The 19,409-nt window shown below is 44.2% G+C and overlaps 1 protein-coding gene across 1 annotated transcript in view; it reads left to right on the top strand.

The window, feature by feature from the left end:
* The first annotated feature begins 493 nt into the window (after positions 1–493).
* pxdc1b (PX domain containing 1b) overlaps positions 494–19,409 on the top strand; it is a 65,845-nt gene continuing 46,929 nt past the window's right edge. The window contains exon 1 of the mRNA XM_068001772.1: positions 494–1,157. Coding sequence (XP_067857873.1) covers positions 908–1,157 — 250 coding nt within the window. The 5' untranslated portion in view covers positions 494–907. The remainder of the gene's footprint in view (positions 1,158–19,409) is intronic.

Below are 19,409 nucleotides of genomic sequence, written 5' to 3'. Positions count from 1 at the left end.
CCTGGATTTCAGTTTGTTTACACTTGTCCACGTGCACATGTCCCACTTTATGGAAATATGATTGAGTTTTTAATACAGACCCTTTCTCTGGGGACCATTACGTAGAATTGAAGAACGCGCGTTACCTGGGTAACCTGTTATAAACAAGGAGCAATTCATTTCCAAAACTTCCTTTGGTCTTTCCAGTCGGAATGAATGAAGAGACGTTGCGACGAAGCGGATTCTAACACTTTGGGCGTGTGTTGTTGCCCCTCGGGAGAGAGCAGCAGTGTGGATTTCTTTGAATGGTATTTTGTGAGGACTGTTATTCCCTTGGACTGTATTGTGCATTAGTTCCGATTCAACAGCTCAACAGGCACATCATTCATAGTGTGGGGAGGCGGGGAGGGGAGGACATTCTTGGGAATGATGTCAGGGATCATGCGGAAGAGAACTCACTTCCCTGGAAGTACGTGCTGGAGGAAAAGTTGAAGCACTTGGAAGTGGGGACGGGAGGGAGGGAGTGAGTGAGATCAGAGGAGGGCTGGACGTGTGGCCACAAATCAGCATTGGGACTGGACATCTCTTACAAGTGACAGCAGCACCTTGTGGCCGGGCACCGGTGACAGATCAAGTAGGTTGCAAGACGTATCTCGGGCTTCCTAGATTCACATTCCTAACATTTGAAGTAAGGGAGTGAGAGAGAGAGAGAAAAGGAAGGGAGGGAAAGCAAGAAGCTTTTTGCAGCAAGTATTTGGGAGCGTGGCCTGAAAGCAGCAGATCACCGGAGTGCGAGGCTGTCACTGGGCGGTCAGTGAAAGCTCCTCCACCAGACCCGCAGTGGATCTATTAAAGAAAAGGAGCTGGAGGTCTCCCCCCCCACCAAAGGAGTTGCTTGTGTTCCTCCAACATGCTGGGTTGATATAGCATGGCGTCAGCGGTGTTTGAAGGGACTTCTCTGGTGAATATGTTCGTCAAGGATTGCTGGGTGAACGGAGTGAGGAAACTCTTGGTCAATCGGAGGGAAGAAGAGTTTTTCGAGATCAGGACGGAGTGGTCAGACAGGAACGTGTTGTACTTACACCGGAGTTACTCGGACCTGGTCAGGGTGTCAAAGAGGTTAATGGACGCTTTCCCTGAAGACCAGGCTCAGCTCTCCCGCTCGCCTCTAGTACAAGGTTTGATTCACTTTAAACTTTACACATCCTATATTCCAAAGAGTAGCAAAAAGCAAACTTTTAAAAAATTTTAAATGGCTGAAGAACACAAGATGTTGGGCGTGGTGTCTCCTAAAATATAAACTTTTAAAAATAATAATCTGTTACTTGCCGAATAGAAACTGAGGTGACGAGCAAAATTCGATACAAAATCTCTTAGCTCACCAATATATTTATTATCCCCCCCCCTTCCGTGATTATGAAATTTAAGTTAACTTAAGTTCTAAAATCTCTCACTGAATAAGAAAAAAATAGATTGTGCGTCACGGTGGCGTAGATTTTAAAAACTAATAATTCTTTTTACCAATAAAAGTTCTTAGATAGATTTAAAGAGCGCTGGTGTAAGACACCCCATCTCATGTGCGGGTCAATGTACCGTATATAGATTCCGACATTGTCACTGCCTGGATGAAACTATGATCATTTTTAATCTTTTATTTTAAACACCCCACAGTCTGAGTAGATCAGTGACAGCAGATTTTCTGTTGTGGAAAGGCCAGCTCATTGTACATTAAAAGGATTTACATACTGGAATTCAACTTTTAAGTACAATATTTTGTTAAACGAAAGACTCATTTCTTATTCTTCATGCAAAAAAAAATCTACAGCATAAAATAATTCGACTCTTATTCTGTTGGATTTTTTAAAAAATCAACTATTTTTCTTGGTCAGAAAAATGCAAATTAATTTTAAAATGATTTTATGAATATTATTTTAACAACGTCAGCTGCAATAAGAGCAAAACGCGATGAGATTTGTAAAACTGGCTTCTGCAGATACTATTCTGAACGCTCTGTTGTGCCTGAAGTCACTGTTTATTTAGAGTGAGATGATGAATACTTAGTTTCTAGGTAGCGGGGTTTTTTTCTGCAAAGGAAATACGAAATCCTTACGCATGTGTGAGCTGCGTGGCAGAATAGCTTTTCCGGTATAAAGTTACCAGTGAAGCTTGTCTTCTATTATTGAATGTGGACATGCTAACCAGGGAGAAAGACAATCCCTCCACTTCGTTTCCTGATCCCCTTTTTTTGTAATTGCTTTCTAATCGTCTACTTACTGCATTTCAATCTATGCCCATCGCCAGTCACTTGGGCCACTGTTGAACATTTTAAGGGAACTCCATCTCCTTTTATGCACCTGTAATAAACAGACCGGTTTTGGAGAAGTGCTTCAGCTGATTCACACCAATCTATTTTTCTCACCTTTTTGCGATTTGAAAGTTGAGTTGCGCTGATGCGACTTTACCCCTTCCCCCTCTCTTTATTGACTGAGGCTTGCTGCCCCTGACAGGCTGCTGGTGGAATTACACCAGAAACCTTTAATGTTTTACAGCACAGGGTCCAAAAAAAGCTTTCCATAAAATGTGGGTGGGGGTGTGGGGAGTGGGTTATTCCATATTAATCCATGAAAAAGTAATTAAACTTTTTATAGTTTGAAGAGGGAGAAGAACCATTACAATGAGTCAGTTTTATCCGGATGACACACACAAGTGATATGGTGATGTGTTTGGCCGTGATGTATGACCGTGCATTGTGGGTTTGAAAAAAGGGTCTGGTAAACATTTCTTCATAAAAGTGATTGCCCCTTTGACAGAATTGTACGATTTCACACAGATAGTAATATGCTCTCCAACCCCGCACATCATCGGGTGTTCATAGACATTTTTGTGGTTTTGGCCCCTACAGCACTATTGCTCAGCCTGGAGAGGACCAGGTACTGGGAGTGTCGACTGCCATCCCCACCAGCTCCTGCACAGTCATTCTTACCCAGAACAATTTCTCATGTGGTGGTTAGCACTCCGACACTCTACCCATTGCACTTTCTGATCTCTTCGTTACTCCACCAGAATTTTGTTTCTTCCATTCCCAAGCCTTTGACAAAAAATAATCCTTGAAAATGTTCTCCCCTGTTGAAAAAGATTATCTTAAGAATAAATCTGTTTCCGTCTTATTCTTGTCACCTATGGTTTTTGACTAATTTTAATTAGGCAATGATCCTGAAACTTGTGATTCAGAATATCAAAACATTGTGGAGGCTTTTCCAGACAGCAGACATCATAAGGTGAGAACCCAATAGGTTCCAGGAATGATAATTGATCAAAGTAATTGGTGCAAGTTTCATTGCCCTTCAGTGAGTTGTTTTTAATTTGAGTGCTAACTCACAAGACATGGTAAATTAATAAAACATTGAGGTAAATTAATAGACGGCTGACAAAGATACAGCTCATTGGAAAAATTAACACACAATCTTCCGTGTAACATAACAAACCAGCTCATTATTTTGTACATCTATTGTTTTTTTCTCTCCTCCCCTCCTGAAGATGCTGATTGTTTATTGGGGTGTACTTTCACAGGCACTGGGTGCTCTCTGGTGCTTTATCCAAATGATCATTATTCAACTCTAAGCCTTTGACAGTGAGTGTTGGTAGACTATTTGACTGTGCTGGAATAAATCTGATCTTATCGTCACCTCCGTCCCTCTTCCCCTTTTCCCACCATTGGTGGCAGAGCCATCAGTTGCTTTGGCCCTATTCTCTAGAACTCCCTTCCCAAACCCTTCCACCTCTCCCTCTCTCTCCTTTAAAAGCCTTCAAAACCTGTCTTTGCAATTAGGCTTTCGGTTCTCTCTCATAATCTTTTTCTGCAGAGCTTGGTGTATGTTTACCTGCCTATTTTCATTTGTGAAGTGCCTTGGTATTTTTTTTGCATTAACTTGCTATAGATGTGCATATTGTAGTTATTGTTGATGTCCAGTATGGGTCCATGATAGCAATGAGGAGCGGGAGGTTGCCAAATTTTCTCATTAACCCTGGGGCACTAAGGCCAGTGGTAGCACCTTTACCACCACTCTGGCTGATATCAACTAAGTTAGGACAGACTAGGGATCAAACTTGGGACTTTCTTGGTTTGTATGACTCAGCTACTCACTGAATAAACTCAATAAGCCACCAGGGGAGCAGCTCCAGCCTTTTTATGAATCTCCTTATCTACATCTCCATAATTCCCCAACATCCCAGGATAGAAATTCTAATCTCCGAAGATAACGTACAAAAGCTTAATGCACTCATACTACATTCCTGTGCGTTACTGCTACACAGGCGCTAACCCATTTAAAGAAATAGGCTAACACCTGAAGAACAATAGGACAGACAGGAATTTAGTATGAGCACTCCAAGAATTAGTGCATGAACTTCACCGATTGGAAGTTCGACCCTTCCACCAGCCCCCCCCCCCCCCCCGCCCCGTGATATTCACACTTTTACCTCACATCTCTGCATTCAGCCCCGACTCTGCATATTTCAGCAGCTTTCTTTCATATGTTGCCTCGAATCTTATTTCCTATGGAACCACCAGTGTCATCATGTATGCCATCTTCATTTGCTCTGAACAGAGCTTCATATACGGCCTCAGATTCATGCCAGTTATCTGCACAGGAAGGCCTGCTGTCAACTTCCAATCTTTTGAGTTAATTAACAATCCACCTTCCCGCTCTGTATCTGCTGCCCCTCTATTATAAAAGTTAAACACCGCCTGCCCTTTCCGATCCCCTTATATGTGCTCCATCTGCTGCAGCACCACATTCTTAACTATCTTCAATACCTGTAATACAATAAGAAAAGACAGTAAGAAAAAATAGAGCAGTAACGCATCAAATAAAATAAATCATCATGTTTCTTTCTCTGGATAGCACTCCCTTAGACAAAGGAAGAAGAGTAAAATCTGTGCCGCATAGTGAAACAAAGGCAAGAGTTGTGTAGAAAAAATGGAGGTTATAGTTGTAGGGACGCAGTAGTGAGTTTCATGAATAGTTGCTTTGTGTGGTAAAGATAAAGCTAATAGGGCATTCATTAGTTTACTTAGCCTAAGGTTGTAGATATACAGAAGAGACTAAGATGGACTAATTCAGGGAGCATGAGAGGTGCTGATGGTGATTGTCCACAAGGGAATAAGTGACGCAGCGAGGGAGGAGTCACAGATGCACAAAAGTGAGAGTAGGCAAATTGCCTGGGAATTTAAAGACAGAGGCTAGAGAGTTGTATATTCAGAATTATTGCTGATCTTCAATAGAAATAATGGGCTGGATTTTGCTGTAAAAATAACGGTAAGGCTAACAGCGCTCATTGTTATTTACGTGCAAATCGAACAGCAACTTCCGGCGATCGCACACGGGTAGTTAAACATGGAAACCGGGACATTGCTGTCCGAGATGCGTCGTCTCTCCGTAAGCTGTGCGAAATTGGATCTCGCATGTGGCTCCCCATTCAAATAAATTGAACAGCAAGAAGTTCCTGCACTGACGTCGTAGATACGGACTAAACTCACCAAAAAAAGTTAAGGCTTGTCCATTCCAGTGTAAATACTCTTTTAACTGTCTCTTTTATCTCTGTCTCCTAATCCAATCTTTCTTTCCCTCTCTTTATTTTGCTTTCTGTACCTGATTTGACATTGAATTCACTATTCTAACTAACACTTCCTGGTTCAGACGCTGCGCTGCTCATTAACGATTCTTCAATATGATTGATTAAGGAGATACACAGTTGCTTGCCCTGTTCACACAGGTCCCTGATGCCCTGTAGAAGGCGCCACACTGAATGGATCTCTAACTTACAGTAACTTGCCATGCAAAGGCTCATAGGAAGTCTATGGGCAAGTGCAAGTCTAATGAACTGCTGGTGCCGTTCGTTCGCCGCTCACAGCAAAACCAGGCCCATTGTGTTTCTCCAAAGTGTAAGCAAATTCCACCCTAAACATTATACAGTTTCTTCATGTTTCACCTACAAATAACTATCATTACATCAATATCAAGAGATATCCAATGACTCACAGGACATATGGCAAAAATCCTGAGCTGTTTAAGTAACATTTTTATTTGGAGAACTTTTTTTCGGTTTGGTAGAAAATGATCTAGCAGGAATGATGTACCATCATCTAACTGACCCAACCAAATTCCAGAATGAAAGATGCTAAAGCATCCAATTGCTGTTACTGAAATCTCTGCCGATGGCTCGGTGAGTAAGTGGACTACCCAATGTGGGTAGAGCCATACCGAGCAAGTTTGATCCTGTCTGAACTAAGTTAGCCAATTTCACCTCAAGTGCCTGAATTGGCATCATTGTCCCTGAGCTACAAAAGGTGGGGTGGGGGGAAACTCAGCAGTGACTCTTGCTGGAAAGTGTGTGTACATGCGTGCACTTGTGTGTGTGAGGAGATGACAAGGTTTGGGTGTCATGGCTCCCTCAACCCCTCTCAAACAGCCTGCTCATACTCACCATCTAACCTTCTACAGGAAGAATGACCTCTTGGATTTGGTACCTGGCGGTGGTGACCTGGCACCCATGGAATCATGAGTCAGCATGTGTCAGTGCTTTGAGGAGAAGATAATTTAGAAACAACTTTAGTGCAGAGAACAAAGATCCCATAGCGTTGATTTAAGGACTTTGAGCAGTGCTGATTTTGATCTAAGACTCTTCAAACATTTTGAACTATGAAATGAGTTCCCCTTGGAAAATCTTTCTCCCAATATTTCATTAAAAAGGAATTAAACAATGGGCCAGATTTTGCTGTAAAAATGATGGTGAGGCTAACAGCGCTCACCGTTATTTATGTGCAAATCGAACAGCAACTTCTGGCAAGCGCACATGCGCAGTTAAACACAGAAATCGGGAAGTTGCTGTCTGGGATGTGTCGTCCCTCTGTAAGCTGCATGAAAACGGCATCTCGCCGTCTGACTCACCATTCAAATGAATTGAACAGCATGAAGTTCCTGTACTGATGTCGTAGACACAGACTAAACTCGCCATTGTCCATTCCAGTGTAAGTATCCTTTTAACAGCATGGTAAGTCTTAATTACTGCCAAACAACCTTTCTGGCACTGAAAATTAACTTAAACAAGTGTGGAGTCTCATTCCTTCAGGTTTCAATTACTGTTAGACATTTAAAAAAAATTAAATTAAAACATTTTTTTCTTACTTTTTCTTTCTGTCTCTTTTATCTCTGTCTCTTAATCCAATCTTTCCCTCTCTGTTTATTTCACTTTTTGTACCTGATTTGACATTGAATTCACTATTCTAACTTACACTTTCTGGTTCAGACTCTGCACTGCTCATTAACAATTCTTCAATCTGATTGGTTAAAGGGATAGACAGTTGCTTGCCCTGTTCACACAGGCCCCAGATGCCCTTTAGAGAGCGCTGCACTGACTGGATTTCAAATTTACAGCAACTTGCCATACAAAAGCTCATAGAAAGTCTTTGGGCAAGTACAAGTGTAACGAATGACTGGTGCTGTTCATTCGCCGCTCACAGCAAAATCAGGCACAGTAAGTTGATGAGTAGAATCATAGGGGTAAATGGGTAGCTGGCTAGTTTGGTAGGCTACGTTTCGTTAGTCTCAGTTATTTCTAAAACTGTTTTGGAGAAATTCTAGTTGGTACAGAAGAGATTGTTTGCACCTTAATAGGGTATTCACTAAGAAGCAAAATACAGAATCAGAAATAGTAAATGTGGTACAAGACTGTTTCTTGACAATGTGTTATGAACTTCACAGGGGTACCTCGCACCTTGATTCGGTTCTTACAAGTAAACAAGATGGTGTCCAAAATGTAGAACTAGTAGAATCTGTGGGGACAACGAATCAAATGATATGATTATATTTTAGATCACCTTTCAATCAGTGGCACTGAGGACCAGGACAGAAATATACGGTTTCAGAAAGGCAAACTTCAAAGGAACAAATTAAAAGAAATTGAGTGAGGCATCGTGCTGAGTGATAGCTAAGCTAAAGAAAAATTGAAAACTTCTAAAACTATTTGGAAGATATGCAATATTTTGCACATTTAATTTCATTCTTTTGTATAGTTTAAAGAAAAATAAGTGTAAATTAAACAAGCAATTTCCAAAATGGATCAATATTAATTTAATATGAATAGCAATTAAAGTGGAATTAAGAAAGACAGACAATCTATACAAACCTTACAGAGGAATAAAGGGGAAAATTTTGGGAGGAATATAGGAAAATGCCGATATGGGTTAAAGAGATAACCTCCCCTACTTTCTAACCTACAGGCAGCTTTTTCAAAGACCTGCCTGCCTTCATGGTAACCATTTCAAAAAGCTTCCATGCCTGCCTGTATCTATATATTATGGCCATAAAAAAGCAAACCAAGCACTCGGATTCATTTCTAGAGGGATAAAATTGAAAAGCAGAGAAGTTATTTTAAACTTGTATAGAACCTTGGTTAGACCACACTTGGAGTACTGTGCACAGTTCTGGTCTCCATATTATAAAAAGGATATAGAGGCACTGGAGAAGGTGCAAAAAAGATTCACAAGAATGATACCAGAACTGAGAGGTTATACCTAATCAGGAAAGATTGAACAGGTTGGGGCTCTTTTCTCAAGAAATGAGAAAGCTGAGAGATAATGAAAGGGTTTGATAGGGTAGACGTAGAGGAGATGTTTCCACTTGTGATGGAGACCAAAACTAGGGGCCATAAATGTAAGATAGTCACTAATAAATCCAATAGGGAATTCAGGAGAAACTTCTTTACCCAGAGATTGCTTAGAATATGGACTTTGCTACCACAAGGAGTAGTTGAGGTGAATAGCATTTCAGGGGAAGCTGGATAAGTATATGATGGAGAAAGGAATAGAAGGTTATGCTGATTGGGTTAGATAAGATGGGTGGGAGGAGGCTCATGTGGAGCATAAACACCGGCATAGACCTGTTGGGCTGAATGGCCTGTTTCTGTTCTGTAAATTCTATGTAACTCTAATTAGGGTTGCAAAGAGAAGCCTAGAGGTGAATATAGCAAAGGAGGTTAACCACAAAAATAAATCATTTTTCAGTTTCATAAAGGTAAAATGAATGAAGTCTGCTTGGCCAAATGGCTTAATCCTAGGGTGCTGGAGAAGCCCAGGGAGGCAATTTGTGGGCACTGGCTACAATCATGAAAGAATCATTTTGTACTGGTGGGTTCCACCATATCTGAAGCAAACAAACGTACCCATATTTACAAAGAGGGACAGATGTAACCCAAGCAACTTACAGGCCCATAAGCCTAATATCAACAGTTGGTAAAATAATGGAAACCATTCTGAGGAATAGGCTGGAGGAGTACCTACGAGGCAATGGTTTAGTAAGAAGAATGGATTTAGAAAAATCTCCTGACTTCTTTGAAGATATTACAAATAAAGTAGAGATTGAAACTTTGAAAGCCTTTGACAAGGTCCAAAATGGCATGGTACTTCAGAGTACTACATGAGACTGGAGAAGAAGTTGGATAAAAATAGGAAACATATAGTATTCATGAGAGATTCATGGGATAAATGATGAATGAAATAGCAAAGAAGTCAGTGCTGGGACCCCTGTTCTTTCTTAGATACTTATATTACCTGGATGCAGAAAATAATTTTAAGCTTCTTAAATTTTCAGTGGACACTAACATAGGGAAAGGAATAGGGATAGAAGATGCAGTTAACAATCTGTGAAGATATTTAGGTCAGTTACGCAACTGGGCAGACTAGCAGAAAATAACATTAAAAAAGAAGAATGTAGCATATTGGTCAAAAAAATGATTGGCATAGAAATAATTAATGGAGTAGAACTAGCACAGAGAATAATGCTGCATTTATAGTGCAACTACCATTGTCAGACTGGTGCTGCAGTGTGGTTGAGTGACTGGAACGCCAATTCTCTTGTGCAGGAGAGAGCTCAGTACATTTGTGATTACACACATTCATAGAGCTCTAGTCCCAGTAATTATAACTGAAATGTTTAGAGAGTATAGGCAGCAGTGTCCACTCTGTCTGAACATTTAAGTTAACATCAGTTAGGTTTAAAAAGGGTCCAGGAGTGCTAATTTGACATGGCACTGGAATTACACTCCATGCGATGTCAAACCCAAGCAATGTGACACTACCTTCCCCAGGCAGTCTCATATCGCTTTTCTACAGGCAGGCTGGATCCTGACTGTGGATTTATACAGTAACTTTACAGCAAAGCTAAAGTTCCCTGGTAAGCGCATCCTTAAAAACATTAGACTTGTCACTGCTCAGGTCTACGTGTGCCCTTGTGGAGGCCAATATGCCTCATCTTTCTCGCTATACCAGCCACCACTAATACTCCAGGTCCCCCATTCAGCAGCAGGAATGTGATCACCCGACTTAGGAACTCCTCACCCCTGGTCCCATCTCTAGCCCATCATTTGCCTTGTAAGGGGTGGGCGGAAGTTCTGTCTCCTACAAGTCAAAGTGGAAACTGGCAGAAATTGCAGACCCCTGATGTAACCAGGTCCACCTCCTTTCCTTGGGGGTTCCACGGGTCTCCCGCCATAGTTATGGCAGGACATTGGTAGAACCTCCCGGGCAATTTTGGGGCCAAGAAGATTAAAGTAGGAACAGGAACAAAAAATGCTGGAAACACACAGCAGGCAAGAGAAAAAGGATAGGTTGGTATTTTGAGCAGACAATTCTTTGAATTTTTTTTTCAAAAAATATACTTTATTCATAAAAATTTGCAGCAAAACATACAATAGAGTTGCCATATCACATTCCAAATGTACACAATGCAGATTTTACAATTTGCAGGTTACATCAAGTGCAGTTCAATGAACACATTGTACATAATTACAGTTCATGGCACTCTGGGGTGTCTCATTGCATTATACTCAATACAGATTATTGATTACAGATTTGTTACAGGTACATTACAGATTTATTACAGGTACATTACAGCAATTAGAATTTTACATTCTGCCCGGGGGGGGGGGGTTTCCCTGATTGCAAGCCCTCGGTATACAATGGCGGGAAGGCTCTAAATGGTTGCCTTTCCCCACAGAGCCTTTACGGCGGCCGCAACCCAGCCTCAGTGCGTCCCTCAGCACGTAGTCCTGGACCTTGGAATGTGCAAGTCTGCAACACTCGGTCAAGGACAGCTCCGTGTACTGGAAGACCAGCAAGTTTCGGGCAGACCAAAGGGCGTCTTTCACCGAGTTAATGGCCTTCCAGCAGCAGTTGATGTCTGTCTCGGTGTGTGTCCCCGGGAAGAGCCCGTAGAGCACAGAGTCCTGTGTTACGGAAGTGCTCGGGACGAACCTGGACAGATACCACTGCATCTCTCTCCAGACCTTCCTTGCAGAGGCGCATTCCAGAAGGAGAAGGGTGACGGTTTTGTCTGCACCGCAGCCTCCTCGGGGACAGTGTGCGGTGGCACTGAGAGTCCGGGAGTGCATGAAGGATCTGACAAGAAGGGCCCTTCTCACCACCAGCCAAGTTAGGTCTTGGTGCTTGTTTGAAAGTTCTGGCGATGAGGCGTTCTGCCAAATGACATTGACAGTCTGCTCGGGGAACCAACCAACAGGACCTATCATCTCCTTTTCCCGCAGGGTCTCGCGGACCACTTACTGATCGCCTTGTGGTCGAAAGTGTTTTTTTGCATAAACATTTCGACGAAGGACAGGTGGGGCGGAACTGTGTTCCGTGGCAGCGTGGCCAGGCCCATCCTTCGCAACGCCGGGGATAGGTAGAACCTCAGCACGTAGTGACATTTTGTGTTTTCGTACCAAGGGTCCACGCAAAACTTGATGCAGCTGCACACAAAAGTGGCCATCAGGATGAGGGCCACGTTGGGCAGGGCACGCCTTTTCCCCCTTTCTCCAGAGATTTGTACATCGTGTCCCTGCGTACACGGTCCATTTTTGATCTCAGATAAAGCGGAAGATGGCTCGGGTGACAGTCACGGCGTAGGAGCGAGGTATGGGCCAGACCTGTGCCAAGTGCAGCAACACCGAGAGTACCTCACACTTGATGACCAGGTTTTTGCCCACGATTGAGAGGGATCGTCAATCCCACAGTCCCAGTTTCTGCTTCACCTTGGAAATACGCTCCTCCCAGTTTTTGGTGCACGCCCCGGCCCCCCCGAACCAGATCCCCAGCACCTTCAGGTAATCCGACCTGACGGTGAAGGATTGGTCGGTCCAGTTCCCAAAGAACATGACCTCGCTTTTGCTACGATTTACCCTGGCCCCTGAGGCCAGTTTGAACTGGTCACAGATGCTCATCAATCTGCGGACCGACAGTTGATCCAAGCAAAAGACGGCGACGTCGTCCATGTACAGGGAGGCCTTGATCTGAGTGCCTCCGCTGCCTGGGATCGTCACCCCTCTTATGCCCACATCCCTCCTGATGGACTCGGCAAAGGGTTCAATGCAGCACATGAACAAGACGGAAGAGAGAAGACAGCCCTGCCTGACTCCAGATTTGATTGGGAAGCTTTCAGATTCCCACCCGTTGATTGAAACGGCGCTACTGATGTCTGTGTAGAGCAGTTGGATCCAATTGCGGATTCCCTCTCCAAATCCCATTTTGGAGAGCACGTCCATCATGTACATGTGGGATATTCTGTCAAAGGCCTTCTCCCGGTCCAGGCTGATCAGGCAGGTGTTCACCCCCCTGTCCTGTACGTAGGCGATCGTATCTCTGAGTAGCGCCAGGCTATCAGAGATCTTCCTGCCGGGTACGGCGCAGGTCTGATCGGGGTGGATCACCACCTCCAGGGCTGACTTGACCCGATTGGCGATGACCTTGGACAGAATTTTGTAGTCCATGTTAAGTAGTGAGATGGGTCGCCAATTTTTGATTTCTTCCCTCTCCCCCTTCCGCTTGTAGATTGAATTAGAAAAGATTCTAATGGAGCAAGCAGGCCTCTAGGAGAAGGTTTTTGGGCCTCCATAAGGTACGTAAGGGAACCCTCTTCATGTGCGGGCGGTGGGGGAGGCAAGTGAAAGATCTGCTCACATTCGCCCCCGTTGGAATTTAAAAGGGATACTTCATTCAGTAGGCACAGAATCATGGGGTTCTGCCCCAAATTCCTTGCCCCCTCCAGGTGGAAATTTTATTTTCCAGCTTCCCAGAATCCAGGAATTTCAGGACCCAGGAATCAAACTGGATCTTCCTGGTCGGCATGAATTTGCAATACACTAGGGAGTGCATTTACCCACAAAGCCATTTTGGAAATTTAATTAAAGTTTCTCAAAGGAAAACTGGGAATAGAGTTCTCTAGAAAGTCCAATCCAAGGTGCATAAATCAAATATTCACAAGACAATAGTGAAGCAAGTGCATACACACTCCTGAAACTTGGATAACTATTAATTAGCTTGAGATTTCCTTTTTGAACGTTGGCTTCCCTCCGTGAGCCTCCCAAAAGTAAAAGGTGGGATGGAGCAGTTATCCAGGATCACCGTTAATTACCTCAGATATGATGTTTGATTATTCATGCTGTCGGGCCTGGATTATGTGTGGAGTTGAGTCCTTCTTTATTGGTTCAGTCTACCAATGTAGAGAAGGCTATCCAAACACTTCTGATAATAAAAATTAGTCATTTTTTTTAGAGTCTCCCAGAGGATCCAGTGTTATGAAAGTCAATTTGAATAGTCGGGCAGAACTATATTAATCAATGACTAAGCTTTCAGAAGTGATGATTAACACATCTAGTGGTGAAAATGTAAAATTTTAAAAAAATAGTTCCTCACTTTAAAATTGTTAATTTAAAAATAATTTGTACCTTGATAAAATTTCCCCACATTATTACTTGTTTGCCCTGTCCCCTCCCATTATTACTTGCTTACTTTCACACTTCCTCCTTGGTTTCTTCCTTCCAAGGAATGCCCTTAGTACTTTGAAGTACAGTAGACTCTCTAAATTTTCATTTAGAACCACACAAAGAGCTTGTTACAGAAACATTGCTTTTTGTGATTTATATTTGTTGTGTTTCTTTCCCCTTTTGGCCATGTGCCATTTCATGATTGAGAGGATGGGTGGACGACATGCTTCCAGTCTTTGTGAACGTCACTCACTTTGCCTGCAGGTAGGTGTGTGAAAGCAGCAATGGGTGGCTCACTCTCCAATTTTCCCTTCTCATTCCCTGAGGAGGAATTCCTAGCCTCTAACAACCTTCTAAATTGTGCAACCATAAATCTTAGTACTAGTAAAAGCAAAATACTGCGAATGATGGAAATCTGAAATAAAAACAGAAAATGCTGTAAATACTCATCAAGTCAGGCAGCATCTGTGGAGAAAGAAACAGAGTTAATGTTTCAGGTCGATGACCTTTCATTAGAACTGGAAGAAGTTAAAGATTTAACAGTTTTTAAGCAAGTACAGTGCCAGGGATGGGGGTGGGGGAGGGGTTGAGGAGGGGAGGAAAGAACAAAAGGGAAGGTCTGATAGAAGGCAGGAGCGATTAAATGACTAAAGGGATCATGGTGCAAGGCAAGGAGGGTGGTAATGGGACAAGTAAAGAAATGAAAGATGGGTTTGGAGGAGCTGTAAATGGCAACAGCAGTCTCCTCTCACCACTACTGACCGAGCTGGCCGAGTCCTGAAGGACATAGCTGCTAGACTGGGCCTGCGGCAGGTGGTGAGCGAACCAACACGAGGGAAAAACTTACTTGACCTCGTCCTCACCAATCTACCTGTCGCAAATGCATCTGTCCATGACAGTATTGGTAGAAGTGACCACCGCACAGTCCTCGTGGAGATGAAATCCCGTCTTCGCACTGAGGACACCATCCAACGTGTTGTGTGGCACTACCACCGTGCCAAATGGGATAGATTCAGAACGGATCTAGCAGCTCAAAATTGGGCATCCATGAGGCGCTGTGGGCCATCAGCAGCAGCAGAATTGTATTCCAGCACAATCTGTAACCTCATGGCCCGGCATATTCCTCACTCTACCATTACCAACAAGCCAGGGGATCAACCCTGGTTCAATGAGGAGTGTAGAAGAGCATGCCAGGAGCAGCACCAGGCGTACCTAAAAATGAGGTGCCAACCTGGTGAAGCTACAACTCAGGACTACATGCATGCTAAACAGCGGAAGCAACATGCTATAGACAGAGCTAAGCGATTCCACAACCAACGGATCAGATCAAAGCTCTGCAGTCCTGCCACATCCAGTCGTGAATGGTGGTGGACAATTAAACAACTAACGGGAGGAGGAGGCTCTGCAAACATCCCCATTCTCAATGATGGCGGAGTCCAGCACGTGAGTGCAAAAGACAAGGCTGAAGCGTTTGCAACCATCTTCAGCCAGAAGTGCCGAGTGGATGATCCATCTCAGCCTCCTCCCGATATCCCCACCATCACGGAAGCCAGTCTTCGGCCAATTCGATTCACTCCACGTGATATCAAGAAACGGCTGAGTGCACTGGATACAGCAAAGGCTATGGGCCCCGACAACATCCCAGCTGTAGTGCTGAAGACTTGTGCTCCAGAACTAGCTGCGCCTCTAGCCAAGCTGTTCCAGTACAGCTACAACACTGGCATCCACCCGACAATGTGGAAAATTGCCCAGGTATGTCCTGTCCACAAAAAGCAGGACAAATCCAATCCGGCCAATTACCGCCCCATCAGTCTACTCTCAATCATCAGCAAAGTGATGGAAGGTGTCGTCGACAGTGTTATCAAGCGGCACTTACTCACCAATAACCTGCTCACCGATGCTCAGTTTGGGTTCCGCCAGGACCACTCGGCTCCAGACCTCATTACAGCCTTGGTCCAAACATGGACAAAAGAGCTGAATTCCAGAGGTGAGGTGAGAGTGACTGCCCTTGACATCAAGGCAGCATTTGACCGAGTGTGGCACCAAGGAGCCCTAGTAAAATTGAAGTCAATGGGAATCAGGGGGAAAACTCTCCAGTGGCTGGAGTCATACCTAGCACAAAGGAAGATGGTAGTGGTTGTTGGAGGCCAATCATCTCAGCCCCAGGGCATTGCGGCAGGAGTTCCTCAGGGCAGTGTCCTTGGCCCAACCATCTTCAGCTGCTTCATCATAAGGTCAGAAATGGGGATGTTCGCTGATGACTGCACAGTGTTCAGTTCCATTCGCAACCCCTCAGATAATGAAGCAGTCCGAGCCCGCATGCAGCAAGACCTGGACGACATCCAGGCTTGGGCTCATAAGTGGCAAGTAACATTCGCGCCAGATAAGTGCCAGGCAATGACCATCTCCAACAAGAGAGAGTCTAACCACCTCCCCTTGACATTCAACGGCATTACCATCGCCGAATCCCCCACCATCAACATCCTGGGGATCACCATTGACCAGAAACTGAACTGGACCAGCCATATAAATACTGTGGCTACGAGAGCAGGTCAGAGGCTGGGTATTCTGCGGCGAGTGACTCACCTCCTGACTCCCCAAAGCCTTTCCACCATCTACAAGGCACAAGTCAGGAGTGTGATGGAATACTCTCCACTTGCCTGGATGAGTGCAGCTCCAACAACACTCAAGAAGCTCGACACCATCCAAGATAAAGTGGCCCGCTTGATTGGCACCCCATCCACCACCCTAAACATTCACTCCCTTCACCACCGGCGCACTGTGGCTGCAGTGTGTACCATCCACAGGATGCACTGCAGCAACTCGCCAAGGCTTCTTCGACAGCACTTCCCAAACCCACGACCTCTACCACCTAGAAGGACAAGAGCAGCAGGCGCATGGGAACAACACCACCTGCACGTTCCCCTCCAAGTCACACACCATCCCGACTTGGAAATATATCGCCGTTCCTTCATTGTCGCTGGGTCAAAATCCTGGAACTCCCTTCCTAACAGCACTGTGGGAGAACCGTCACCACACGGACTGCAGCGGTTCAAGAAGGCGGCTCACCACCACCTTCTCAAGGGCAATTAGGGATGGGCAATACATGCTGGCCTCGCCAGCGATGCCCACATCCCGTGAACGAATAAAAAAAAACATGCCATCCCAGACCAAGAGGAAAGCAGGTAACGTCTCCCTGACCTGTTCCAAAGCTGTTGTTTAACCAGCCACTATTCGGGGGAGGGAAGATCAGCCTGGAGCAATGTTCCCTCTGATTTACCTTCCCTGTCTGCAGAAAAATGCCTGGCTTCTAACTGGTAACTGCCCATGATGACGAAGTTCAGAACAGTGGCTTGTCACGTGGGGAGATTCTGGAGATTTGGGGCATTAGTCTCCTGGACCATCATACCAACCTACAACTACATTCGTTATTTTTTTCCCTCACCAATGTTCTCCCCTCCCCTCCCATCCTGAAGATTGAGTCCTTGCTGTTATTTAGTTCCACAGGTGCCAGCTGCTCTCTGGTGCTTCTGCCAGATGGATATTGCTCATATATATGACTTGACAGTACACGCTAGCTATTAACTGCTGGGGGTATAACAATGGAGCCTGAGGGTGTCCATGCCTGATATCTACACTCACACTTCCAGCAGTGGTCACTGGATAGCAATCAACACCAGGAACTCTGGCTGAATTTTTTTGCCTCCCGAATTCAGGGCCAATAAGGCCAATTGTAACACCCCCACCACCTCCTTGGCTGAGACCAGCCATTTCAGCATAGAACGAGGATCGAACTTGGAATCCTGGTGCTCTCTACGGCTCAGCTCATCACTGGCTGAGCTACTGGACTATCAGAGGAGCCTTTATAAACACATTCTTGAACCTAAACACATAGGGGTAGATTTTAGTCTGGGCCCGTTCTCAGTGCTGCGCAACCAGCACGTGCCTATACCGAGAGGCCCGAGGATTGATGGAAATCATTCCTCGGGCCTCACTGACATACTCGGCGGGAGCTGTCGGCGATGGTGCGCCCAAGATACCTAAAAAAAGGCCACATGAATTTAGCAGTGGGACCAATGCCTGCATAGATTAGACACAGGCTGTCGCACTGCTAAATTGGTATGATTTGCACCTGTTTTATGCTCGAAAAACAGGCGCAACGCATCCAATTTCTATCCCATAATTTTGATTCAAGCATAGAATTCTGCTGCACCAAAATTATTTCCCATTCCCTCCCATTATATGTAATTCCTGATCCAGACAGACTCTTCCAAAAAAAATCCCACAATATGTAATTGCAACATGTGACATTAATGTGTTCATATGAAATTCCTTTGTCGACTATTTTGGCAAAAGCATTAACGAGTCTGAAATAAATGGGTAAAATAGAGGCAGAGGATTTTCATGCAAATACATTTGTTACTAATATCGCACTGCATTTGTGTTTGAAATGCCTAGCACGTGTCACAGATAAGTTTTTGTGCACTAACAATTTTCAGCGAAAGACTACGGGGACAGTTTTCAATTTTGCTGCCTGGGCAGTAGCCTCGCGGCGCAGATCGCCTGCCCTCTGTAGAATCCACCCAATATTTATTCCATTGAAATCAAGTTAGAAGGCACACTAAGATGTGTAGATGGGAAGAGGAAGTTACAGAGGGACATAGACAGACTTAAGTGAGTGGTTAAAACTGTGGTAGATGGAGTCCAATGTGGGAAAGTGTGAGATTATCCACCTGGGATTTAAGAATGAAAAATCAGAATATTTTCTTAATGGTGAGAGACTAGAAACTGTGGAGGACCAAAGCCTGTACATAAATCACTGGTACACGGGTACAAAAAGTTATCAAAAAGGCTAATAGAATTTTGGCCTTTATCTCAAGGGGGTTAGAAAACAAAAGTTAGGAAGTATTGCTTCAGTTAATCAAAGCCTTGGTCGGACTCCATCTGGAGTACTGCATTCAATCTGTATCTCAACTCCATTACCCACCATTGCTCCAAATCTCATGATTTGGCCAACTAATCAGTACTTATGGGTGGAGGTGCAATTAAAAATTGTTTTGTTGTAGTCTTATAAGCAGTGTATAGAAATCCTAATCCAAGCACATTTCTCCCCAAGGCAGTAAAGTGTGCTTGTCTTACTTCAGCTATGTCCTACTGAAAATGCAACAAGACTTGCAAGCGAAGAGTCTGTGCATAGAAGAGAAGTTCAAACTCTCTTGATGGGTCAATGAGTAAATGCACCGTTTGATACTGAGCTATACTGGTTGGGATGTCACAAGTTCATCCCCATGGTCTGTGCTTGAGTTAGCTGATCATAACCAGAACAGCACTCGGGCCGCTACAATTGCCCTCAATGCCGCTGGGCTAGGGAGGGGAGAAATCAGCCAACATTCCCATTCCTGATCACTTTTCTATGACCTGTGCTGGAAAGTGCATGAGTGTAGATGTCAAATAAGAACATACTGGGCTTGGCTGTGAGGCTCTCTATAGTTGAATAGCTTGCTGGCAATTTTTTCTAGGTCCACACATAACGAATGGACAGTTTGGCAAATCACCAGAGGACCACTGGCACCCTTATAACTGCATGTGTTTAAGAGAGGAGAGGAAAGAGA

Source organism: Heptranchias perlo, chromosome 2 (genome assembly GCF_035084215.1).
Source record: "Heptranchias perlo isolate sHepPer1 chromosome 2, sHepPer1.hap1, whole genome shotgun sequence".
NCBI lineage: Eukaryota > Metazoa > Chordata > Chondrichthyes > Hexanchiformes > Hexanchidae > Heptranchias > Heptranchias perlo.
This window is presented reverse-complemented; position numbering and strand designations above follow the sequence as displayed.